Source organism: Macaca mulatta, chromosome 14 (genome assembly GCF_049350105.2).
Source record: "Macaca mulatta isolate MMU2019108-1 chromosome 14, T2T-MMU8v2.0, whole genome shotgun sequence".
NCBI classification, from domain to species: Eukaryota; Metazoa; Chordata; class Mammalia; order Primates; family Cercopithecidae; genus Macaca; species Macaca mulatta.
Window position 1 is genome coordinate 112,005,808 of NC_133419.1, and position 27,863 is coordinate 112,033,670.

General features: G+C 41.5%; 1 protein-coding gene across 1 annotated transcript in view; it reads left to right on the forward strand.

Annotated features, from left to right (window-relative positions):
* The window catches only part of POU2AF2 (POU class 2 homeobox associating factor 2), a 40,569-nt gene extending 13,764 nt beyond the window's left edge, over nucleotides 1–26,805 (forward strand). Inside the window, exons 3-5 of the mRNA XM_001099372.5 lie at nucleotides 21,790–21,832; nucleotides 24,483–24,784; nucleotides 26,059–26,805. Coding sequence (XP_001099372.3) covers nucleotides 21,790–21,832; nucleotides 24,483–24,784; nucleotides 26,059–26,460 — 747 coding nt within the window. The 3' untranslated portion in view covers nucleotides 26,461–26,805. The remainder of the gene's footprint in view (nucleotides 1–21,789; nucleotides 21,833–24,482; nucleotides 24,785–26,058) is intronic.
* The last annotated feature ends 1,058 nt before the right edge of the window (nucleotides 26,806–27,863 follow it).

Consider the following 27,863-nt stretch of genomic DNA (forward strand, 5'->3'; position numbering starts at 1 on the left):
CACAATTTACAAGTAACAGATGGCTCCTAATTCCACATTCCTTTTTTTTTTTTTTTTTTTTCTGAGACAGAGTCTCGCTCTGTCGGCCAGTCTGGAGTGCAGTGGCACAATCTCAGCTCACTGTAACCTCCACCTCCTGGGCTCAAGCAATTCTCCTGCCTCAGCCTCCCGATTAGCTGGGATTACAGGCATGTGCCACCACACCCGGCTAATTTTTGTATTTTCAGTAGAGACAGGGTTTCACCATGTTGGCCAAGCTGGTCTCGAACTCCTGACCTCAGGTAATCCACCCACCTAAGCCTCCCAAAGTGCTGGGATTACAGGCGTGAGCCACCGCACGCGGCCCACATTCCATATTTAAAGGGAACAGCCAATGGGGACTAGAGTAGAATAATCTCTGATACATGCAAACAAAGAGGTTTTTTGAAAAGAAAATATACCATGTAGAGACAACTTCTAGAACAACAAAAGTATGCACTGGCTCTAACCATGGTAGATATTCTCAGGCATCCAGTGCATAGATGGTATGAACTCACCCTTAACTTCCTGCCCCCATCATATTATCCAGCATCTCAACACTAGTAGCTTACACTCATCCTCACTTCACTGACTTTTTAAATTCAGATAATTAAATGCATAAAGTCCCAAAATGCGGTTATTTGGACTTTAGACATTTGCATGAATTGCCCTTACTGTCCACTTACTGATGTTTCATCCTCTCAACCACTACTCTAGAATATCTGTAAATCTCAAGGATATCATATACATTAGTCATCCACTCTCGAGGGCCTATTTCTGTCCCTGTTGCAAATGCAACCCAATAAGAAAGAATCATGGAACATCATGTTATGGGAGACACTGTGGGGCTCTGATTCGATGGCTCATACTGAGACCACCTCCCCTCTTTCATACCAATGCACTAGGACACAATGACTCTCATATCTCGAGCAAGTTCAGTCAGAGAAGTTATTCATTAGACATGCTCAAAATTTGTAGCTAACAGCATGAGTAATGACCAGTCAGAGGCCCTACCATACGGTTTACCATAAGCACATCGTGGTAGGTTAAAAAATGGAGCCCCAAAGATCCCATGTCAAATCCCTGGGACCAGTGGGTTCTGCTTTATATGGCAGAATTTGTGGTTAAGTGAAGTATCTTTAGAAGAGGCCCTTACCTGGCATTATTTAAGTGAGTTCTCAGTATAATCACATGTATCCACAAGTATCCTCCCTCACAAGGGGGAGTTTTGAGAGAGAAGCACACACCAGGGAGAAGATACACAAAGGCAATGTGACCACTTAAGCAAAGATTGGAGTGATGAGGCCACAGTCAAGGAATATCTACCAGCAGCCACCAGAAGCTTGAAAAGGCAAAGGTAAATTCTCCTCTAGAGTCTGATGGGCTCACAGCCCTGCTAACACCTTGATTTTGGACAGAATTCCAGAATTATGAGAGAATCAATGCTGCTAGTTTTAACCCATCCTGATTGTGATAATTTGTTACAGCAGTCCTAGAAAACTAATACTCACATATTCTGAAAACTATGTCCCCCACCCCTCTGGATAGGCGTACTTCAGGAGGTATCTATTTGATGCCCCAGTTGCTGCTCTTTTATTGGTGATGACACTGATAAACTTATACAAGACTCTGTTGATCCATTTTTACCGCAGTTTCCCTCATGAACATCTGTTTTTGATACCATGAAATGTTTCTCACATCTTTGCAGTAGGAACAAGAAAAAATATCCCTTGCATCAAAAGAGACTTTCACCAAAGACTAGAAATTAAAACCACTTCTATACATTTTAGCTATAATTCTGTGGTTTCACAACTATTGCTATGTATGTCTATTTTTAAATAATGGTTTTTCTTTTTTCTTTCTCGAATTTTTCTGTTATTCTTTACCACACTACTAGATCTTCTACTAAGATATATAAATGTGAGCCATTCACCACCATCTAGTGCCAAATACACACACACACACACACACACACACATAAAGTTCTGATTGCTGCATTTTTTCAACTACACCATTTCAATTGAGTTCTATAAAAGCTAATCATTGAATTATTTTCAAATAACATCATAAAATTCAATAACCTCTTTATTATATGTAGAAAAAAAAGCAATAAGCCTAATAGCCACAATTTTTCAGTTTTGTTTTGAAAGTTGGTGAGTGATTTTTCAGACCATTGTTCCTTTTAATCAAGTTTTTCTTAAGCTATCTTATGGATTTATTTAAAATTGTTGAATATACATCAGCTGGCATGAGGGGAAAATACGTAAAACCTGCTGTGTAGAAAAGGAAATCAGCTTGGAACTGAAACTGTTGGGGAGATGGGGAAGTGCCGTGTGGTATAGGAGATGTTAAGATTGAGCCTAGGAATCAGGGTTTGATGTTCCATTTATTTTGTTGATTTATGGACAAACTAACAGCTCTCTTGCTCTTCTCATTCATCAAAATGCTATAGCCAGGAACAATAAGAAAATAGACACGAAAGTTCCTTTAAGTTAATATCCTACATAAACCTAAGGAAAAATAAATGAAGATTTCTGGCTCTGTTTTTATAAGGTCTGAATTGAGGAGAATGTTAAGGAGAAATATCCCAAGTGAGAAATAGATTTGGATTATAACAGCCTTGATTTTTACATGCTCTACATATAGAAACCAAAAGTGAACTATTTCCACACAACGTGACTCTTGCATGCCAATCTCAAGTTTTTGCTTTTCAAATCAGAATGACTTACAGTTATTTTCTTTCTGTACATTATCCTAAATTCTTACATTTAAATTTGCTTCTAAAATCTTGACATCAAGGGCATAGAGGATAAAGCAATATGGTCAGCTGGGTTTCTCAGTTACTAATCTTTCCTAATTATTTTGGAGGGTTAATATTACAAGCAATGGAAAGAAGTATGACAATAGTACGTATTTAATGGGAAATTTTGGAGGAACAGAAGGTGAATAGGCACCATTCGGTGTGTTTATAACATAGAGCAATTGCCATAAAGTTGGGCAGACTCTAACTGTACAACAGATGTGCATTGTCTGTCTTAGTCCCTAAAACCAGCTGTCCTTCCAGCAGGACTGCTAGTTGGACCTTTGTTTAGTTCCACATTCAGCTGCTGCTTTGCTATACCAATCGTGTGCACAATTCAGTTACCACCAAGTGTAAACATTGTGATGTCCAGATCTGGGATTTGCATTTGGACTTTTTGTGAAGTATTAGGAGGGAAAAATACATGCAATTGGAAGCTGTATATTCTATAATCTTAAAGTTTCTTTGATTTCCCTGAAACTTTGGGTAACACATCTCTCCTCTACCAAAAGAGAAGCTGCTCCTTCTTTAGTCTGTTTGAACCCCTCCTTCTGGCTGCAAATGGTCTTGGGTAATTCCCTTCTCTTCTCTGAGCCTCAGTGTCCCTGTCTATAAAAGCAGAGAGTTGGGTCACGTGTCTAAGATTTCCCTAGTTTCTGTATTTATTTTTTTCAAATAAATTTTACTGTGTATAACTGATGTTTGCAACATGACCCTTATGGGATACATATATGTAGCAAAATTGCCACTATAGTGAAGCAAATTAATATATCCCCTATCTCATCAGCCTTGATTTATATATACTATACAAGTACAGACCAAAATTTAACTATTCCCAAGTGGTCTGTTTTTTTCATTCCAACCTCAAGTGTTCGCTTTTCGAATCATTATTACTTAGCGTTACTTAGTTACTTTTTGTGGCAAAAGCTGCTAAAGTCTACTTATTTAACAAAAATCCCTAACAATTCAACTTTATTAACTGTAGTCCTCATGTTGTACCTTTTATCTCTAGACTTGTTCATCCTACATAGCAGCTACTTTGTAGCTTCTGAGCTACATCTCAGTATTCGCTTTTGAGACTTAAATTTTTTAATGTTTATTCCATTTATTTATCTTTGTTATTTTCATTATTCATACTTCAAATATTTCCATTTCTTTAAATATTTAAATCCTAATCTCATTGTTTAGGATTTAAAATAGACCTGAGTCTCAGACAACTAGCTTTTACCCTATTTGAAGCACGTCTGAGCTGACGTTTCAGATTACTCTGTTGTCTAGGAACCTACAGCACTTAGGTTTACTGAAGTTCATTTTTTTTTTTCCTTTTTTGAGATAGAGTCTCACTCTGTCATCCAGGCTGGAGTGCAGTGGCGCGATCTTGGCTCACTGCAACCTCCGCCTCCTGGGTTCCAGCGATTCTTCTGCCCCCGCCTCCTGAGTAGCTGAGAATACAGGCAAGTGCCACCATGCCCAGCTAATTTTTGTATTTTTAGTAGAGATGGGATTTCACCATATTTGCCAGGCTGGTCTCGAACTCCTGACCTCGTGATCTGCCCACCTCGGCCTCCCAAAGTGCTGGGATTACAGGCGGGAGCCACTATGCCCAGACTGAAGTTCATATTCTAAGACATAGAAAGCACACAAGTGAAGACTTTGGGCTCTAGATCCAGATGACCTGAATTCAAATCCCCGCTCTGCCATTTGCCAACTGTGTGGTAACAGTAAAGTTATTTAACCTAGCTGCTAAAGGAAGATAATAACATCTACCTTGCAAGGTTATCCTAAGGATTACACTTAATATTTGCCAAGGGGTTGGCACATGGTAGGTACTCAATCAATGCCATTGCTATTAAACACTCAACTGCATGTGAGGAGTGATGTTTGTTAGAATTCAAAACAATATAAGAATTTCATTGCCCTTAAGAAATGTACTGTTTAGTTGGGGGTAAGAAATTGTAAGTGATTAAAAATAGAAAGATGGCTTTGCTCCAAGTGCCAAAAGAGTTGAGTGTGACCATTAGTAAACATGAGGGAGGTACAGAGGAGGGAGAGCAAAGCATGAAGCAGGAAGGTAGAAAAAGACTTATTGGCCAGGTGCAGTGGCTCACGCCTATAATCACAGCACCTTGGGAAGCCGAGGCAGGCAGATCACTTGAGGTCAGGAGTTTGACACCAGCCTGGCCAACATGGTGAAACCCCATCCCTACTAAAAATACAAAAAGTAGCCGGGCATGGTGGGGTGCGCCTGTAATCCCAGCTACTCAGGAGGCTGAGGCACAAGAATCGCTTGAACCTGGGAGGTGGAGTTTGCAGTGAGGCGAGATTGCACCACTGCACTCCAGACTGGGCGATAGAGCAAGACTCATGAAGGAAGGAAGGAAGGAAGGAAGGAAGGAAGGAAGGAAGGAAGGAAGGAAGGAAGGAAGGAAGGAAGGAGGGAGGGAGGGAGGGAGGGAGGGAGGGAGGGAGGCAAGACAGAGAGGAAGGAAGGAAGGAAGGAAGGAAGGAAGGAAGGAAGGAAGGAAGGAAGGAAGGGAGGAAAGATGGAAGGAAGGAAGGAAAGAAGGAAGGAAGGAAGGAAAGAAGGAAGGAAGGAAAGAAGGAAGGAAGGAAAGAAGGAAGGAAGGAAAGAAGGAAGGAAGGAAAGAAGGAAGGAAGAAAGGAAAGAGAAAGAAAGAAAAAAGAAAGAGAGAAAGAAAGGGAAAGAAAGAGAGAAGGAAGGAAAAGAAAAGAGAAGGAAGGAAGGAAAAGAAAGAGAAAGAAAGAAGAGAAAAGAAAGAAAGAAAGAAAGAAAAGAAAGAAAGAAAGAAAGAAAGAGAAAGAAAGAAAGAAGAAAGAAAAGAAAAAAGAAAAGAGAGAAAAGAGAAAAAGACTTCTTGGAGGAAAGTATGCCACGAGCTAAGCTTTCAAGGAAGAAGATGGCCCAGGTGAGCTGTAAGCAGGAGTAGAATCCAGGCAGAACACACGGAATGGGCAAAGGCAAGGGGAAAGGAAGCGTTCCCTGTAACATGCAGTGGGTGAACCAATTTTGTCTAGAGGACAGAGAAGTGAAAGAGGAGGTTGGGAGGCCTGCACAATCCTTCAAAATTCAGATCTCTTCTTGCCTGTTAAGATCTCCTAGACATTCCCCTCTGCTCCCAAAGCCTCCAGCATATTTTTCTGCTAAAATATTCTTACATTACACTGTTACTTCTTGTTTTCTTAAATCTCTCGCCCAACTGGCTAACATCTTGCTATTTCTGTTTGTTTCTTTCGGAGCCTCCAGCCCAGGAAGAATGACAGTGTGGTAAAGTACTTAAGTGCCTGAATATCAGAGTCAGACAGACTGAGGTTCTGACTCTTGTGTGTGAAATTGATCTCACTTCTCTGGGCCTCAGTTTCTTCCTCTGTAAATGGGAACGGTGCTAGCTACCATGGAAGGTGTTGTGAGAGTGAAATTTGATAATGTCTACAAAGCACCTGGTACAGCACATGGCATGCTGTAAATGCTCAGCCAATGGCAACTTTTATGGTTTTTACAGTATCTGGTACATAGCGGTACTTGATCAATGTTTCAGCAAAGGTGTGCCACACTAAGGTAGATAGGCCCTGCATTATGAGGAGCTCTGGATAGCAGCCTTGAAAGTTAGATCCTCACGTCATCACTACTACTACTTTTAATATAATATAAATAAGTTAAATCATTAGAAAGGCTGCTGGGTAACTTTTGTAGGTTTGAAAACTTTATTCTTAGGAATTAAAAAAAAAAAAACAGTGGAAGCAATAGTTACCCACCTTCATGACATGCTGACTGAGATATGCCACTGTCCTCCATTCTTCCAGTCAAGAAGGCTAGAGTTGAAACTCCAACCTGGTGCATTTCATTAAGATAATTTCAACTGCTCCCATTCTGTAGTCCTAAATGTCCGAAAACTCAGTCAGTCTAGGATAACAAACCTATCATTATGCTTATCCGTCTCGAACTGCCATTTGAAAAAAACAGCTTCAAATGACAAGAAGGAAGAAATGAAAGTCTGAATATTTTGATCAGGATTTGCCACCGATTTGCTGACCTAACAAAGGATGTGACTTTCTGAAGCCTACATTTCCTGAATTTAAAAGAATCTTCTGAGTGGTGCAGATGGGAGAGGGTCAGTATTCAGTGTTCTCCGTGTGTTTCCCCCACTGGGTACAGCTGTTTCTCCTCCTGACTCAGTAGGTTTTCTCAGAGCTCTGAATGTGTCCCACCCAGTGGCACCCCTACCCCCAACCCCCAAGGCCAACCTGAACCCCCTCTGCAATCTGAAAAAGATAAATTCCCTTTTCTCTAGTTCGACAGAAGTTTTGCAATCTGAGTTAGCCAGGAATACAGAGAATAGAAAAACACATAAAGCAGAAGAATGATTGTGTAGCCTCCAAAAGTTCTGATGCTAACGTTAATATTGGGTCAAAGATGGGCATGGGGGGGTACAATTGAGTTGATGTTTATTACTGAGTTCTCTTCCCACCTGTGCAGTTCTCTCTGGGATAAATAATAATGAATAATAACAATAACTATCACTTACCACTGGGCTATGAAATAGGAACTTTACAAATAATTTCATTGATCTATTTAAAAATATATTTCATTTATCAACACAAGCACGACAGCTTTCAGAGGGTGGTACCCATATCTATTTTTGAGATCAGAAAAATAAGAATCAGGTAGAAAGTAGTGGGGCTTAGATTTGGAACTAGGTTTGTGGGACTCCAGGTCTTCACTTCACCCATCCTACTGCTCTCTTACATTATGATTCCAGCCCAAGGATGGGCGAGCTTTGGAGTGGTCACTCTGCTTCAGGCCCTCCTGCTCAGCTCTCAAGTCATCCTCCAGATTTCGTGTGTGATGTGTGGCTTCAGTTATGACTTTTGCTCCCTCTCAGGAACACATTTGTCTTCCCAGTCAGCCCTACAATGTGCCTGTAGACTGTTCAAGAGATGAGGCCATACCCAGCCCAAACCAGCACCAGGACCTTCTTTTCCTATGATACTCAGACATCTTAGAAGACACTAGACCCAAGAAGTTTTCAATTTCCTTATAGAATTTACCTCCAGTTCTGTTCCAGAACCTGCTTTCTGTCCCAGAAACAGCTGCACCTAGCGGGGGGATCACACGGAGAACACTGAATATAGTCCCTCTTGGTCATTCCTCATCACTCCTGGACCCCCTGGCCTCATGGGGCTCTGTGTGGCACCTGGCCCTCTCTGTATGAGAGGAAATCGCTTCCTGAACAGGAGTCAGACTGGGCCATCCTGACCTTGCAGAAGCCTCTTTTCTGTTCTCTAGAACCTCTGAGGTCTACTCTCATGACCCATTTCTCTCTGAGTTTTTCTTCTTACCTGAAGCTTACTCCCCTGGCATGTCTTTGGATTTCTTTTCTGAATATTGCCAAGTTATTTGAGAGGCTGGCATCCATGGCTCACTCATGGGACTGGATGCAGAATGCCACTTCTACCTTAGAAGGCAGAGACAATATCAGCCCCCTTTTGTGGGCTGGAAGAGATTCCTGAACCCAGTGAAAAATAGAGTTTACCAGCTCAATTTACCTGCTGTCTCTGGTGACCCATCCCTTCAATGCTCTCCTAGCCCCCGTGGTGTCTGGAATTCTCTCATAGTCGTACACACTATGGAACCTTACATATATTCTCAATAAATATAACAGCTGATAAGGAAAGATGAGAATAATTTCCTTAAGGCTTTACCTTCTTATGAAAGTTTGAGAAAAGATGGGAAGAGGAAGCCCAGCAATGCTCTCATTTCCTAGATACTAAGCCAACTTTTAGTATTCCATGCTAGAAACAGATAGAACCCTTTACTAATGTAGAAATCTAATACCATACTACTTCTCTTTGTCATTCTAATGGTGGTGCTAAACAACAATGAAAATGCCAGAAGAAGTCAAATACAAGTAAAAGCAAAGAGTTGATCATACATAAATCCAAGGAGGAAATCACAGCCTCTGCAGCCATCAGCATGTTGTCACATCTGAGAACATAACACATGGATAGTATATTGAATCTGTGGTTGGACAAAGGATAAGCTTTGGACCGAGGCATCCCGAGCTCTGCAGGCATGAGTGCAAAACAGTTAGCACAACTGCAATTACAGGAAATACTCACGGTCTTCTTTGATTTCTTAAAATTTACCGTAGAAATTATTTTTCACCTCTTCAACTCATCACCTGAACCCACCCTACAACATGTTTTGATTTTAGTAAGATTGTTGTGTTTGCCTGGGCATAGCAAATGGGCATCAGGTGGCCCAAAGTGTATTTTCTTGGTTATTGCTATATTTTTCTTTTTTTTTCTTTTTTTTTTTCCTTTTTTTTTTTTTGAGACAGAGTCTTGCTCTGTCACCCAGGCTGGAGTGCAGTGGTGCGATCTCGGCCCACTGCAACCTCCATCTCCTGGGTTCAAGTAATTCTCCTGTCTCAGGCTCCCAAGTAGCTAGGATTACAGGCACACGCCACCATGCCTGGCTATGTTTTTTTGTTTTTTTGTTTTTTTGTTTGTTTGTTGTATTTTTAGTAGAGATGGGGTTTTGCTGTATTGGTCAGGCTGGTCTTGAACTCCCGACCTCAGGTGATCCACCCGCCTCAGCCTCCCAAAATGCTGGGATTACAGGCATGAGCCACCATACCCGGCCTGCTTTATTTTTCTTATCTTCTCTTAGCTTTTTATTTCTTTCCATATTATCTTTATTTTTCTTAAATTTTTAGAAACACCTGTTGTTCTCTTTGTTTGACTGCTAAGGCTCCTAAGAAACCTGCAATTTTTCTTTAATAAATATATCTTATTTATCCTTGCTACTTTTTCATGAATGCCAGCAGAATAATCTATTTCTCATTTGAAATTTTGCAAGGTTATTGATAAAGGGAATCAGTGTTCGCCCTGGGAACATCTCCCCGTACCTTTTACTCCATCTCTTAGCACAGTGCTTTGCATATTGCTTGTTAACATGGCCAGCTAACCCCCTCCACAAGCCTACAAATAATGTAAAAAGGAAAAAAAGAAACATTTTCTGAGCAGGCAGTGTCTAGTAAACTCAAAACACCAATGTTTGAATACAGAGGTACACACTATATTCTTGGCATTCATTTGAATGAATGCTTTACTAAGGCTTTCTAAATGGCCCATTGTCTGACTTTAATTAGCCCACTGTCCTGCCCTGTTTAGAGATCTGAACCACATTCCCAGTGCTTTCTGTGTTCCCCACCCAACCACCTGCTCCTTCACAATCACAGAAATTTTAAAAATAATAATAAAGGCAAACCTTTTGCAAGCAACTTATTTTTTCAGCTGCTGTATTGGTTCTGCAGGCTTTTTTTTAATGTCATAAAATTTAAAATAATTCCTGGTGGTGAATTCTTTCATGCAGCTTGCAAAAATAATCAGTTTTTGCAGCGGAACAGCCGCAGCAAGTCCATCTGGCAGGGCTGAAGTTCTGCAGATTCTGTTCTGACCAAAGTGCCTCTCAGTGACTCCTGTTGTTCCAACTTAGCTACATAAATACAAATAGCATTCCAAAAGCATGCCAAGATCCAGGGGTAAAAAATGTGTTTCATTTTGTAACTTAGGCAACAGAAATCACTTTCTCATAGAGACAGCCTGGACATTATTTTGTGCCAAGCAGGAGAGTTTTAACAGTAAAACTTTAAGAAACCATATGAAAATGGGAATTCTGCAACCATCTGACCTTTCCAAATGACATAAAATAGTTTATATCCTCGCAATTGAAGACACTTGACATCACAGTTTTCAAAAGATTTGAGATTTACAATAAATATATGACCTAAAGTCTATTTATTAATTTTTGTCAAATAGTTGCCTTAATTACAAAAGAAATTCAATGTAAAATTTCAGGCAGAACAAGAGTTAAAGTGAAAAGCAGAGGCTCACTAAAGTCTTCCCTGTCCCTAGTTCTCTTGTTCTACATCCCAAGGGCCACCCCAGTGAGTGTCACGTAAATTCTTCCAGAAAACTTGCTATGGCATTTTATTAAAGAGAAATTAAGTTGTCGCACCAACAAATTAATGAATATCAAAATTTGTTAGATAATTACATGCACTATTCCAAAAATGCATAAATTAATGTTTTTGTGGCAAAATCCCTTCCTGGGAGAGAATTTAAACATGGTTTTTAGTCTTCATTTTACCTCTATACATTTGAAAACCTTGAGCAAATCACTTAATCTTTTTATGTCAGTAACAGCCCCTACTGTCACCTGAGGCTGGTGATAATGGAGACAGGGTGCACAAAACCAGATGAACTCTTTCTTTGTAAGATAAATCCCCTATAACCTAGGCTTTGTAGACACAGGTAAATGCTTTTGAGGATATATATTTCAATATTCCCTCCTCAGTCAAAAATTCTTCTTGGCCTTAGAATTAGGCCTATACCATGTCCCATCAAATTAAATCATATAAAAAGTAGGGTTTTTTCCTTTGTAAATATGTCAGTATGAGGAAGACCTGCCAGCCACCTCTCATACAGGTATCAGCAGGAAGGTTGGTGATAACAAAGAAAAGAGGAAGAGAGCCCCGGAAATTGTGCAGCATCCAGGACAGGTGGCCAGCAGTCCTTAGCACCTATGGGAAAGTAGCAGCCCTTGTTGATAATCCTCTAAAAGGATGCCAAATAGAGGTGGATAGAAATGGCACCTGCTGGCCTTTTGAAATCCCAGCCCTACTGAGGGCCATCAGACCCTCATCACTGGGTTCTATTCACCTACAATAGCCCATGCGCTCACCCCACCAGTCATTTCCAACCTGTCATTTTAGCACCCGATTAAATTCCCTCGAGCATCATTTTCACCATGTCTATACTGCTAAGACAGTTCTGGGCCGGGCGCGGTGGCTCACGCCTATAATCTCAACACTTTGGGAGGCCGAGGCGGGTGGATCAGGAGTTTGAGACCAGCCTGGCCAACATGGTGAAACCCCATCTCTACTAAAAATATGAAAATTAGTTGGACATAGTGGTGGGTGCCTGTAATTCCAGCTACTCAAGAGGTTGTGGCGGGAGAATCACTTGAACCCGGGAGGCAGAGGTTGCAGTGAGCCAGGATCGTGCCTCGAGCTGGGCTCAAGGGATCCTCCTGCCTCCACCTCCCAAAGTGCTGGGATTACAAGCATGAACCACTGTGCCCAGCACAGAAAAGGCCTGGCGCGATGGCTCACACCTGTAATCCCAACCCTTTGGGAGGCCAAGGTGGGTGGATCACCTAGGATCAGGAGTTCTAGACCAGCCTGACCAACATGGTGAAACCCCGTCTCTGCTAAATACAAAAAAAAATTAGCCGGGCATGGTTAATGGTGCCTATAATCCCAGCTACTTGGGAGGCTGAGGCTAGAGAATCGCTTGAACCCAGGAGGCAGTGGTTGCAGTGAGCCGAGATTGTGCCATTGCACTCCAGCCTGGGCAACAAGAGTGAAATTCCGTCTAAAAAAAAAAAGAAGAAGAAGAAGAACTTTATAACCTGGTTCCTGAATCTTCCTCCAGCTTCTCTTCAGCTTTCTTGTCGTCACACTTCCTGCCCACATTTCCAGGTATGTGACATGCAGCTCCTCACATTTGAGCCTTTATTTCTCTCTCCAGCAACAATACCCCTTAAACTAATTTCCCTTTCTCTAGCCTTCAAACCCAGGCTCAGATATCACCTATGTTTTGATGTACTAAATCACATTCCCCCAAGACAGTAAATCACCCCATCACCTCCCAACCTTCATCCCTGCCCCCACCCCCATACCTGCACTAAATCACATTTAGAATTCAGGCTATGTCACTTAGCAGTCTTGTGAGCTTGGACAAATCCTTCAGAAGTATCTATTAGTTTTCTAATCAATAAGTTAGGGATTGTAACTTATAACAATCTATCTCATTGGTTAATGGTGATGATCTAATGAAATAATGCATGTAAATCATCTCACACTCTGCAGAGTACGTAAAGAACCCAGACATTAGTTGTCACTAAAAATTATCACACAGACAAACTAACATATGTAAAGTGCCTGACACAGAGTCCGGCAGGAAGTAGGCACCAGGAAATGCTAGTCTTCTCAACCACAGCCCTTATTTCTATTATTGCACTAATTACATATATATTTATGCACCTGTTTTTGCTATGAAACTGTGTGCTGTCAAGAATAGAATCTATGTTTTACTCCTCTTTGTATTTCTGGAAACTACCACAATCCTGGTGCAGAGTAGGCACAGAATAAATTTTAATAGAATGAATGAAATGAAACTTCTGCTCTAGACAAGCCAACTTGCTCATTATTTCCTGAAGAAGAGCTGTGCTTTGCCACCTTGTGTTTGGTTCACAAAATTCCTCCTTCCTGGGAGCTTCCTTTCTCCTCTCTGCATCCTCTCATCCTTCAGCACCCAATTCAAATCCTCCACACATTGACTTGCCCCTTTTCTGACGCATAGTAGAGGCTTACATCTGTAGTTGATATTGATTATAGATTATTTTTCTTCTTTACAATTACAGATTATTTTTCTTATTTACAATATATAACTCAGGTAAGTGGCCTATAAATCAAAACCTGTTTCAAACTTTGCCAACGTAATACGATTTATAAGAATATGTTTGAGATAGTTTAGCCTACACACAATATTTCACACCAACCGAAATGCCCCTGGTTCTACCATACACTTTTCCTGTTAACTAAGACATGTAAATCTCTGTACCCGTATTTTTTTCCTGGCGAGATGTTCCAACATAACATCAGTGCCCATTTAAAGACTAACTGTGTTAACATCCGGCATTAACCTTCCTTTAATTCCGAAGTTGGAGGAAAACCATATGACCTGTGGTGGATCTAAATGTAGACATTAAAATGTGGTGTCAGAATGTTGAATATAATATCATCAGCTCCACCTGTCTCACAACCATAGAAATGATGACAATGAAAATATAAATGTATAAAATACTATGAATGTCTCAAAGAGAGATACCATCTATTCACAAGTGGCTATGATTATTATTACTTAAGCATGAGTAGCAATATTTTTAAGTTTGAAGACTCATTTTCTAAACTAAATTTTATCTCAATTTGAATTAAGAAATAAAAGTATACGTGTAGTCCCAGCTACTCGGGAGGCTGAGGCAGGAGAATGGCGTAAACCCGGGAGGCGGAACTTGCAGTGAGCTGAGATCCGGCCATTGCACTCCAGCCTGGGCGACAGAGCCAGACTCCGTCTCAAAAAAAAAAGTATACGGCAGCATGAACATGGCATGCTAGTCAGACATCACCTCCTTAGTACATTTCAATATGTCCTTCAACTAGGTTGACACCTAAAAATATTATAGGATCATAAAATGACTATAAATGTACTCAAGGGAAACTCCTAATCTTATCACTTTATTACCTTGGTGACCTATTAGTTCAAATTAACTCATTTTCATGGAGGGGCTTTGGGGGCAGCTGTGAGGCTGCCGTGTTAGCTGCAGGAAGTTGCAGGCTGGCAAATTTCATTCAAATATAAACCTCTAAATTTGGCTAGCTGGCATTGCAGGATCCTGTTGTTTGCAGTATGCAAAATCAAAATTATATACCATCTCGCTTGGTCAAAAGTTATGGGCTCTTCAATATTAATTTCAATGTTACTTCTGGAGGATTTGCAGGATAAGAGACAACTGTGTGAATACAATATATTGAACCAAGCAAAAAAATGGAAGATTTCCCTTCACATAGGAAATGACAATGACTGCACATGCTGAAAGACCCTGTTTCAGGCTTTTCTCTCCTGACTGGTGACATCTGGAAATGGGATGGAGAAGCAAGTGGCAGCTCTGATATCTTCCCAGTGACCTTCTTCCCAAACCCATGCAGGCCCTTTAGGAGTCTTCTAAGGTCTGTGATACCAACTGAAGAGGTCCATTATCATTGACGTTTGTGTTTATCCATCAAAATATTTCCCAGGTCACCACAGAGCGGGCAGCACTAATTATAGCTATAAACTGACTAGTCTGATGAGAATGTTTTACATCATGATTGTGGTGGTAGGTCACAAGTGTTCATCAAATTTTGCCAAAATTCATCAAATTGTACCCTTAAATTTTGTGAATTTTATTATATGTAAATTATATCTCAATAAAGCTGACCCCTTCAAAAGTAGAATGTCACTCAAAGGATTAAGGATGTGTATGTGTGTGTGTGCGTGTGTGTGTGTGTGAAAGAAAGAGAGAGACAGATAGACAGACAGACAGGAAAGTATCCCACCCAATCTTCCTTGTGAGCTTTTATATAATTATATGATCTCTCTGGATGTCCGTAAGTCTCCATTATACTAAATTTTTTCAAACTAGGATGCTTTTCTATTTTTAACTGTTGAATTACTAAAATGCTTCCAAAGCAGACTGGTGTGGTGGTTAAGACACAGGCTCGGATATCAGAAAGACTCTTGTCTAATTCCATCCACTACTACCATCGCCACAACCAATCCTCTCCTAGAAGGGAAATCAGGTTATTCTCTCTATGCTTAGCTTCCCTCATTGGCAAAATGAGAATAATATTACTGATCTTCTGGGGTGGTCATGAGAATTAAATGAGATGATACAGATAGCACAGTTGACCATAGCAATGGCTCACAGTGTGTTTATGAAATTACTATAAGTAAGTGCTTATGAATTACTTCTGTTATAATTTAGATCTCTGCTGGAAAATGTTGGAAGTCATGGAAAAATAAAAGCTTTTGTGCTGTGTTAAAACCAGGACGGTATCTACATCTGGGCTCAATATTTACAGATTCATTTCTGGTATGGGGGTGAGAAGAGCTCTCCCACAACAAAACTGTATCTTGCATAATACAAATTTTAGTGAGTTGTTGAGCTAGCAGAAAGTAAGAGAAATCTCCAATGGGGGTAGGGGCAGGAGTTGGCATAGGAGATTGAAAAAGGGTTTGAGCAGAAAGTAAAGCACTGAATGATGAGAAGGTGATCCTGCCAAAAAGACAGGTTTCGTGAGGACAGGTGTCCAATTGGCTTTACCTGTGAAGACTGGTCCTTGATCTGTTGCCAAGATTGGGAGGCTGAACCTTGGACTCCAGGATTAATGTGGGGAACCTGGAAGGCAGCCGGCTCCCCATAGATATAAACATAAATCTTCTAGAGGAAAGCAGCCTCAATTCAGGACCCCAGATCTCCACAGATTAGGTCAATAAGATGTGAGTTTCAATCAAAGATCACCCGTGCATAAGAAAGCAAACCACTGTGAATGAGTCCACACAAACAATAGACAATAAATTTAAATTCCCAGAACTTTCATGTGTTAGAATTACCGAATACAAAATACATAATACTTAATACATAATGAGCACTCAACAAGAGGCTATCAAAAATTACCAAATAGATTCTAAAAATCAAATGGAATTTATAGAAATGAAAAAATATAAAATCATGGATATAAAAACTCAATGTGTGAGTTAAACAACAAATTAACTACAGTTGAATAAAGAATTAGTGAACTGAAAACACATCTGAAGAAATCTATGCCAATCTCTACCAAAATATAGAACAAAGAATCACAGACACAGAAAAAATAAATAGAGGTTAAGGGATTTTGAGGATAATAGTAAAAGTTCTAACATGTATCTAAACAGAGTCCCAGGAGGAGAGAACAGTCATAATAAAGACAAGACAATATTTGAAGAGATGATGGTTGACATTTTTTCAGAATTTATGAAAGACATGAATCACTAGATACATGAAGCCCATTCTATATCAAGCAAGATAAATAAAAAGAAATCTACCTCTAGATAAAATGAGGTGAACTTGAAGAACCTCGAAGAGCAAGGAAGTATATTGGGAACAGTCAGAAATAAAGAAAAGATTGTCACAAGGAATAACTGAAAGACCAATAGCAGACACTGGCTGGGCACGGTGGCTCACGCCTGTAATCCCAGCACTTTGGGAGGCCAAGGCGGCTGGATCACAAGATCAAGAGAGCGAGACCATCCTGGGCAACATGGTGAAACCCCGTCTCTACTTAAAAAGAAAAAAATTACAAAAATTAGCTGGACATAGTGGCACATGCCTGTAGTACTCGGGAGGCTGAGGCAGAAGAATCGCTTGAACCCGGAAGGTGGAGGTTGCTGTGAGCCGAGATCGCACCACTGCACTCCAGCCCAGGTGACAGTGCGAGATTCCATCACACACACATACACACACACACACTATATATATATATATAATATATATACACACATATATGAGATCTTCAAAGTGCTAAGAAAAAAAAAAGAAAAACCTATAAAGTTAAAATCGTAAATCCAGCGGTATTATCTTTCAAGTACAAGGTCAAAAGAAATAATATTTTCAGATAAATAGAAATTGAAACAGTTTACTTTCAACACCACTGACACTTAAGGGATTTTTCAAAAAAATTACTTCAGAAGAAGGAAATGAACCTAGAAAGAAAGTCTGGGAAAGGAATAAGCAAAGCAAACGGTAGACATTTGAACCTTAATTCAAATTAGTAAATCTAATACAGAATTACTGAATTAAATGATGATACTGATGTCTAATTTGTGGCAGCTTAATAACAAGAAACAAGCTAAAAGAAAAGAGAATAGCACACACGTAAATTAGAAGAGGGACAGTTCTTATATCTCAATTGCAGGGTTAAGATATTGTTTGCAGGTTTGTTAAATATGTATGGTAAAATTGTAAGGGTAATCATAAAGAATGAAAATAGAGTGTACAATTTCCACAGCAGGTAGAGAACAAAATCATACAGGAGACAAGAGTACAAAAAGCTTCATCAAGTAATAAATAAAATCAACTAGACCTTTAATTGTGAAATCTTTGTAGAGTCCTCTGGTATAAAAATTGGGCCGGGGAGGAGTCGGTACTGTCAGTTCCACAGTAATAATTAAGCCTGGGCAGAAGATGGAGAAGGCATCATAGAAGATGCTGGAGATTGTGGGCAGTGGAGGAGAAAGACAGAAAAACTTTTAGAGCAGAGATGTCAAAAGGAGAAGGGGTTTTGTCAGCCACGATGACATAGACTGGGCTCTCTCCCTTCCTGGGGCAGAGGCAGGAGGCAGAGCCATTCCAGCTGATAGATAAATGGCTAACATACTGAGGGCAAATAGGGTGCTGATGCCGATGCTCATTAGATTGGGCGGGTGTGCAGCTGTGTCTCACAGGGGCCTTGATACTGGCCCCAGCCTTGGCCAGAGCAGTTTAAGGGAAGCAGGCAGGAAGAGAAGGTAGGAGAAGAACAATGGGACATCTCTGTGGGCAGTACCCAGGACAGCTACCACCCCCTTGCCACATCCTACTTAACCTGGAAGGAGGCTGAGGCTGAAGCCAGAAGGCATATGCGTTGGCACAGGTCTTCAAGGAAAGACCCAGCCACACCACAAAGCTGAAAACGGGAGGGTAACACTGGATAACATGGGCGCCTGCAACATGGGAATATGTGCCCAAATACAAATGCATGTATGGTTTAATCACTGCCCCTTTCCTTCTCAGAGAAATATTAGGGGACCCACTTCTGACCATTACATGCCCAAGAGTTCCCTTCTGCCACTTAAAAGTGTTAAAGTATTAATCAGGAAAACCCAGAAATCAAAAGGTTTGGAGAAACATACCACAGATTTGAAGGAACCAAAAAATGCATAATAGTAATAATAACTAAGGCATATATGCTGTTTACCCTGTGGCAGACACTATTCTAAGTGCTCGATGTAATCATCTCATTTAATCTTCAGGTGCCCAAGATCCCACAGCTAATAAGAGGTAGAGCTGGGATTCAAACATAGTCATTCTGGTTCCAGAGGCTTTACTCTTAATTAGCATGCTGCTTCTGAGTTGTTGGAGGATATTTTGCCTGGAGAAGTTTGAATTCGAGGTTGATACTACAGATTGCAATTGCATGTTTGTATTCCCCTAAAATTCAGATGTTGAGGTGCTAATCCCCAATGTGATGGCATTTGGAGGAGGGGCCTTTGGGAGGTAATTAGGTAATAGATCTTGCAGGTGAATCTCTCTAATGGGATTAGTGTCCTTATAAGAAGAGACATCAGAGAGATTATCTCTCTCTCTCTTTCTCTTTCTCTTCCTCTTCTCTTCTTTCCCTTTCTCTTTCTCTTTCTCTTTCTCTTTCTCTTTCTCTTTCTCTTCTCTTTCTCTTTCTCTTTCTTTCTCTTCTCTTTCTCTCCCTGCCATGTGAACACACAGTGAGAAGCCAGCTTTCTGCAAAGCAGAAAGAGGGCCCTCACTGAAAACTACACCATGATCTCAGACTTCCAGTCTCGTGAACTGTGAGAAATAATTAATTGTTGTTTAAGCCACCTAGGATAGTATTTTTCATAGGCTTGTCTTCAAATATTTGAAGGGCTGTGTATGCAAAAAGTGTTAAACTTATTCTATAAGGACCAAAGGGATTAGAACTAGGAAAACAATTCTTTCCAGCCAACTTTGTAATTGGTAAAGATTCCTAAAGAAGAAATGGGTTTCCTCAGAAGGTGCTAAGTTCTCTGTCCCTGGATATTAGATGCACCTGGTGTTAGTAATATGGAGAGAATTCAATCATTAAATGAGACTCTATAAAATTTCTTCCAACTCTTGAAAGTCTATAGAATCATTAGAGTCGCTGCAAAAGAACTCAGATTCAACGAACTGGGTGTTGAGGATTCTTAACTTCCATAGAAGCTACACCCTCTCCCCTTACTTTGCTCCAGGACATCTTGGAGCCATTATTTGAATATTTTAAGACTCTACACACCTAGATACTCTTCCTTCAGAGGTCCGCTTAGGCACTGTGTCCTGCAAATGTGTCTCCCACCCCATTCCTAACACCAGTTTAGGTGCCCCCATCACCCCATCTTTCCCTGGCCCTGCCACTTCTCATACTACACCAAATATTCTGTTTTGTCATCAGTCACCCCTGTATTGATTTCTTAGGGCTGCAATAACAAGTTACCACAAATGGGATGACTTACAGCAACAGAAATGTATCATCTCATAGCTCTAGAGGCTAGAAGTCCAAAATCAAGGTGTCAGCAGGACCATGCTCTCTCTGGAGCCTCTGGGGAGAATCCTTCTTGCCTTTTCCTACCTGGCAATTGTGGCTGGTGATCCTCGATGTTCCTTGGCTTGAGGTTGTATTACTCAAACTGCTGCCTTTGTCTTCACATGACATTGTCCCATCTGCATCTGTGTCTTTGTGTGTCCCTCTCCTCTTCCTTTAAGGACATCAGTCACATGAGATTTAGGACACACCCTAATTTAGTATGACCTCTTAATTTAAGTAGTTACATCTTTAATAGCCCTATTAGCAAATACCGTCACATTCACAGGTATCAAGGATTAATATATCAATATATCTTCGGGTGGATCATGCCTGAAATTCCAGCACTTTGGGAGGCCGAAACAGGTAGATCACCTGAGGTCAGGAGTTCAAGACCAGCCCGGCCAACATGGTGAAAACCATCTCTACTAAAAATGCAAAAATTAGCCAGGTGTGGTGGCTCATGCCTGCAATGCCAGATACTAAGAAAACTGAGGCAGTAGAAACACTTGAATCCGGGAGGTGGAGGTTGCAGTGAGCTGAGATCATGCCATGGGTGACAGAGTGAGATTCCATCTCAAAAAAGTATATATACATATCTTTTGGAGAGGGCACATAATTTGACCCACCACGTTCCCCAACCTCCCCTACTCTCTAGCCTGTGGGTTCTTTGAAGATTGTGTCTTCATTCCACATATTTTTCTTAAGTCTATTATGACCTACACCCTGTTCCAGGAACTGAGGGCGCATCCCAGTCAAGGTGCTTACACTTAGTGGAGCTTCCTTCTCCACATGGATTCAGACAGTAAAAGGTGGCCCTTCAGTGCTGAAGCCCAACACTAAGTGCATGTGTGTATGCACATACACACATACAGTAGGCGCCCCTTAGCCATGGTTTCCCTTTCTGAGGTTTCAGCTACTCATGGTTAACTGCAGTCTGAACACACTAAATGCAGACCTCTAGATATAAACAATTCCTAAATCTTAAATGGCATGCCTTTCTCAGTGGTGTGATGAAATTTCATTCAGTCCCACTCCATGCTGCCCAGGACTTGAATCCTACCTTTGTCCAGCCAATCCACACTGTCTACACCACCTGCCCATTAGTGTCTCAGTAGCCAACTCAATGATTGGATCACCTGTCACTGTATGGCAGTGCTTGTGTTCAAGTCACCCTTATTGTATTGCATAATGGCCCTAAAGCACAAGAGTAGCGATGCTGGCAATTTAGATATGCCAAGAAGCCAGAATGTGCTCCCTTTAAATGAAAAGGTAAACGTTCTCAACTTAATAAGGAAAGAAAAACAAATGTATGCTGAGGTCAGACATCGGTATGGTAAGAACAAATCTTCTGTCTATGAAATTGTGAAGAACGAAAAAGAAATTCATGATAGTTTTGCTGTTGCACCTCCAACTGCAAAACTGTGGCCACAGTGCATGATAAATTCTTAGCTAAGATGGAAAAGGCATTGAGTTTGTGGGTGGAGGACATGAACAGAAACGTGTTCCGACTGATGGCAATCAGGTGTGGTACTATCCTCAGTTTTAGGAACCCACTGAGAAGTCTTGGAATATATCCCTCGAGGGTAAGGGGAGGCTACTGCATATGCATATATATAGTCACTTAATATATATTTGATGAGGGAATGTTAACTGGAACAGTAGAAAATGGAGGATAAATTATTCCATTTTATCCAGTCAGTGCTTTCTGGCATGTTTATCAAAATGTAAAAGTGTGGTTTCTCTTTGTCCCTTGTAAAACTTTGTTCTATGGTACTTGAATTCTTATTCTCAGTTGACCTAACGGTCAACCCAACTCCCCAGATAATATTTCTGAATATCATAAAACCAAGTTTATAAGGGGTAGTCCTAATTTTTATTAAAGTCAAACTTACAACTAAAGAAAACATGTGAATTCTGTTTACCTTCCAGGGCAGCGTCAGCTCCTCTCAGTCTCCATTTGTGCAGATGCCAGGTGAGTACTTCAATTCAATAAGCAATTATTCCCTTTGGAATTTAAATCAAACATCTGGGCTTCCATTCTTTCATAACGACCTTACAGCACTTCCAAAACTCTGCTCCTTTAAAATAGTTTTGCCTAAAATACAAAATCAGCGAAGAACAGAACTCATTCATTCAGTCATTTCTGAATTCAAAATTCATTTTGTCTTGAAAGCAGCCCTTTGATCCCAAGCTTTTGGGGCAAAGGCAATATAAATTATGCCCTTGATACAGTTTTAAAATGTCTAAAGTTCTGACACCATGATCTGAGAGATGAGGCATCTGCTTTCAAACAGAAAGAGGAAAGCGGCCTGCGAGCAGAGGGAGCCAGGCACTTGGTTCACCATTTTGAATTCATTTCAATGCCTGTGTCTCATTAAATACTCCTGTGGGGATGTAAAAAGGGAATTCCTAATAATAGTGTTGGACATTCTCATATACACACACACACACAGGCAAAGACAATCTCATCTAGTTCAACTCAGAAGCGGCACAGTCCCTAATAGTTTTATCACCTTCAAAGCTGGAGAAGGGAAAGGAATAAGAGCAATGGAGGATCCCGAATATTTAAATGCCTGTATGTTGTTTCCCAATCATATATACTGCCATTGAAATTTGGTTGCATCTCCTGCCTTCTACAGAAAAAAAAAAAAAAAAAAAAAAAACAATTCTATAGCTTCTCTTTATCTAGAAATTATCCTTTCTCTTTGTACAGAGAAAATCCATGCTAAGAGAGCAGATGCTTTTTTCTTTGTGGTTGTTTTGATTTGGAAATTGGGAGTATAGATGAGAGCCTGGAAACCTTGTTTTCATATTCTCAACCTTAACCACTCTCATAAACATAAATTCATTGTATGAAACAGAACCTTATATTAAGGTTCAGTTGCACAGATTTTTTTCCCAGGGAAGTATGCTTATAATGAAAACCCTAACTGCAGTTTTCAAATACATGAGCAGGTTAGAAGTTATAGAAGGTAAGAGGAAAGTGAAGTGAGTAGAATCGTGCTATAGGTTTTGATGGGGAATTTTGATTTCTTCTTCTGGATGAATAAATTCACATGCCATTCTTGAACACAATGTTATACTACTAGGTTTAAAGAAAATGTATAAGGCATGAGCTCTGCCCCCTTGGGCTTGCAGGTTGGCTGGAAAGATCATTGTGACTCAGGTGAAAGAGGAATGAGCATAATATAAAGTTCCACGTCCTGTGGAATGGGCTGGAATTCTGGGTCTATAGAGTCAGAAGCTCAGAAGTGGTCTGCTGTGGTTGGGGTAAGGTAAGAAAGGCACATACATCTTTTGCCAAGCTCAGCCTTTTTGTGACCTGTGACCTAACGGTGTTAGTGTTAGCATTAGATCACACCCAAGGCCAGCTGGAACAATTAAACCGTAAGTTTTATAGACCTCAAGTCTATGCCCTCAAACATGTTCTGAATGATCATGTGTTTTCTGCTACAACTGAGCTATTGTTGAGCAAACACATCTTTTTCTTTGGAAACCATTTCACTGCTGCGTTTACCTTAAATGAAGCTCTTATCAGTTTCTGTCCCTCCCTCTCTCCACCAACGGAAAATTTTATTTATTTATTTTTTTGAGACGGACTCTCGCTCTGTCACCCAGACTGAAGTGCAGTGGTGCCATCCCGGTTCACTGCAACCTCCACCTACCTCCCGGTTCAAGCGACTCTCCTGCCTCAGCCTCCCGAGTAGCCGGGACTCCAGTAGCTGGGATAACAGGCACGGTGGCCCAGCTGATAAGTATTGTTTTTAGTAGAGACACGGTTTCACCATGTTGACCAGGATGGTCTCAATCTCTTGACCTCGTGATCCGCCAGCCTCGGCCTCCCAAAGTGCCATGATTACTGGCGTGAGCCACCCCTCCCGGCCCACCAACAGACACTTCCTGTACCAGGCACTGTCTTCCTAAACTTGCAGGGCCCTGGTGAGTTGAGGGAAGGAATCCGTGAGGCCACAAGAGGGCAGCAAATAACATGAAACTCATCAAAGCCCTGCAACTACAGGCCTCTAAAACTGGCTTCTGTGTAGCCATCTAACCCTTTTAAAGCAAGTCATTTATTGATGTCTGCCAGGTGTGCGACCCAGTGTAAGGTCAATGTGCGAAGAATTAAAGACAGAGTACAGCCTGCCTCTGATTTGAGGTGGGGTTATATGTGTCACCTTATCCAGAGATAGTGATCTCAGGTAACAGGCCAGGAGCAGCCTCTTGTTAACAGTTCTATGTATATGGAGAGGTAGCTCCGATGTTGTGAAAAAGATGCTTCCTTGGTTAAAATGTGAATGCCAAGAGACTCTTTTATTTCTCTCTTCCTAGCACAGCCCTGGGGCACCTGGAAGGTACTCAGTAAGTGTGAATGAACGAACAGATACCGTACTGTCTAAAATGAACTCACCCCTAAAGGCGATAACGTTTTCAAACATCAGTTATTTGGGCTAATGCAGGAATATTTCACGCTTTTCAAGACATTTCTCTATTTCCATGTTAGCGCTGGAGTCAGGCACGCGTTAGTAACATCATTTTCCAGGCAGAGACTCAGCTGCAACTGAGGCCGTGACTGCCCTGGGTGGGAGGAACTTTCTGCCCATGTGTTTTTCATTTGGCAACAGGTTCGCCGGTCACGTCAGGTTACTACGGTGTCAGAAGATCTTTCTTATCTGACTCAGACTTCCACAACAGTAAACAGTTTTCAAATGACGTCTACACCTCCAGCGTGGGGAAGCCGTTTCCCTGTGAGTCCTCCGCAGGGCAGAGCCATGCGGCCCTCCTGGAGCCCTATTTCCCCCCGGAGCCCTATGGAGACTACCGGCCTCCGGCGCTGACGCCCAATGCGGGCTCTCTGTTCAGCGCCTCGACCCTGCCGCCGCTCCTGCCGCCGCCCTTCCCCGGAGACCCCACTCACTTCCTGTTTGTGAGTATGCAGAGGCCTCCTGTGAGGGAGTAAAAGAGGGGCGAGGCTCACCCTCTGGCCCAGCTGCTGTGCTTGGCATCCAGGTTGAAGCCAGGTCTGGCACACCCTGGAGACTCCTGAGGCTGCTTTGCAGCTGCCTGGAGACGCCAGGACACCCTCTGAGGGAGCCTTGTTCAAGCATCCCTGTTAGCCATGACAGCCAGGAGGGTCTAAGCAGGGCTTGGAACCGGGAGGAATGTACAGCAGGATTTATATCCATTTTGTTAATGCTCTGCGGATACTGTCTGATGTTCCCCCACCCTGTTAGTGCCAGTCATTATCATTCCTGCAGCCCCTAAGGAAGGAACACTGAAGCTGCATCTCAGACCTGCTAGGCAGTAATGAGATGGCTGCTAATCTCCCAAGGATGGTACATAGGGCTCCTCTTTCTTTCCAAGTCCCCTGCCTCCCCTTCCCCACATTTTTAGCCTAAAAATCCTTGTTCTCTCTCAATCCTTCCAAACAGGTGAGTTCATAAAGATCTGAAGAATGCTAATGCTCATAGAGAATCATAATGGTTTCTACCACAAAGGAATGAATCTCTAAAGACAGCATTTTAGACAAAAGGGAGAGAATGAGAATTCACATTATTAAGTATATTCTGTGCCAGAAAATGTGATGTGTTCATTCAATACTTGCAACAACTCAGGATATATTTATGAAAGCCCCATTTTACAGATGAGCAATGTTGGGCTCAGAGTCAAGAGGAGCCATGAATGAATCCAAATCTTTCTAGCTCCAAACTTAAGGGATTCCTACCTCTTTCCTCCTGCCTTACTGAGGACAGAGTGGGCTTCTTAGTCCCCTCCAAAGCTCACCATGGAGTTGAAGGTCTACTGCAAGGAGTGGGCCAAGCGCTGACCTTCCCCACTGTATAAAGGGCATTCTAGGACCCAGACTAATGGGAGACCCAAAAAGAATCCAAGCAGCGTGCATTGTACACAGTAAAATGTTGCATGGATGTGCATTTTATTAGTCTCACATTTCACTCATTTAATGTTGTCTTCCAGGAAAAGGAATCTCAATATCTATAGCAAATCTAATTCTAGAGTAGGAAGGGAGGAAAACTTTACTGCTAGTGTCAAAAGCCAGAGAGAAGAGCAGCCTGAGAGCCAGGCTTCAGACAGCAGAGAGAGGGGATGAAGGCTGCCCTGAGGTCACAGTCTGGCAGCACGCAATGTATCATCAGAGTGTCACCTAGAGAATAACCTCTGTGGCCTTTCCATTCTCCTCAGAGGGACTCTTGGGAGCAGACGTTGCCTGACGGTCTCAGCCAGCCCGACCCTGTGTCTGCCGATGCCCTGCAGACCTTGCCACCCAGCACGAGTTGCCTCTCCCAGCTTGAGTCTGGGAGCACCGCCCAGCACAGGGGCTCCAGCTGGGGGACCTCCCTGGCTGGGGCTCAGTCCTACTCGCTGCATGCTCTGGAAGATCTGCACCACACTCCGGGGTACCCCACCCCACCTCCTTACCCCTTCACCCCTTTCATGACGGTGTCAAACGACCTACCACCCAAGGTGGGGCCACTCTCCCCAGATGAGGAAGCAGACACCTGTTCCCTCCATGACCCTTCCCCTTGGGCGAAAGAAGATGGGAGCATCGCCTGGGGGTCATATGAATGCCGCAGAGCTTATTGAGGGGGAGGGCCAAAGGACTTCTGGGTTTTTCTTCAACTTGAGGTGTATTCCGAAGATTGTTTTAGGTGTGTCAGCTCATTCAGGACTGGATCTTCAGAATAAGCCACAATGCCGCCCTTTGTTAGTGGATGAGGGCATTTATTTGTAATCTTCTCCACCGTAGCCCCACTGAAATAAAACAGAACGTTAATTAAATGTATCACAGACCGTATTCTAGTAAGAGGTCTTTTTGGAACTGTTGTAATCCATTACGTTCTGAATCTTCTGTTATCTTTGAAGTATCATTTTTGGCACTGATTTTTTTTTCCTAAATTACATTAAAAAGTTTATGCAGATCATAAAAAATACTGATTTTCCTGTCAAATGTTTCTTAGTTATAAACTATGTGTATTCTTCAGTAAAAGACACTAGATAGGATATAATATAGATATGAACACATAAAACAAAACTCGTTCTATAGCATGTGACTTGAAAGAGTGAAGTGTTTTATATACATATATTTATGCCTTATTATAGTGATTTGTAAAAGCCCAGTTAAAAAAAAAAAGGCATAATCTAAAAATATGTTATTGTCCATAAAATAGGATGAGATCAGGAGACTACAGCTTTGTAAATAACAAAGTTATTTTTTGAGTCTATCCTAAAGCCCAGGATGTCCCCAAATTAGTTCAATCCAAAAAAGTCCAAAAATTTTCTTTGATCAATCATGGCCTTAATTAAACCAGACATTGTCTCTCTGATGGAGTAAACCTACAGTTATCAGCATGAATGAGTAAAATAGGCATTCTGTAATCAAATGGAAATTTATGCTTTTTTTTTTTTATTTTTGAGACAGGGTCTCACTGTCACCCAGACTGGAGTGTAGTGGTGCAATCATGGCTCACTGCAGCCTCAACCTCCTGGGCTCAAGCAATCCTCCTACCTCAGCCTCCCAAGTAGCTGGGACCCAGGTGTATGCCACCATGCCCAGCTAGTGTTTTCATTTTTTACTTTTTTTTTTTTTTTTTTTTTTTTAGTTTTTGTAGAGACAATGTCTTACTATGTTGCCCAGGCTGGTCTCGAATTCTTGACTTCAATCTATCCACCCACCGTGACCTCCCAAAGTGTTAGGATTACAGGTGTGAGCCACCACAACCAACCAAACTCATACCTTTTAAAGAAAATACAGAAAATAGGACTAAGCTGTTTGCAAGAAACAGACCACAAAACACCAAGAAGCAAAGGGGCTTTGGAGAAGGACATATCGCCACGTGATCGCCTTCTCCAAAGAGAAGGACATATCATGCCAATAGCCAATAGCTTGACAAACAGCCAATAGCTTGACAAACAGCACCTCCTATTTGGTGGCTTACTGGTCGGAAATGTACAGCTCTTACTATGTGTCAATGAAGATATTGACATCT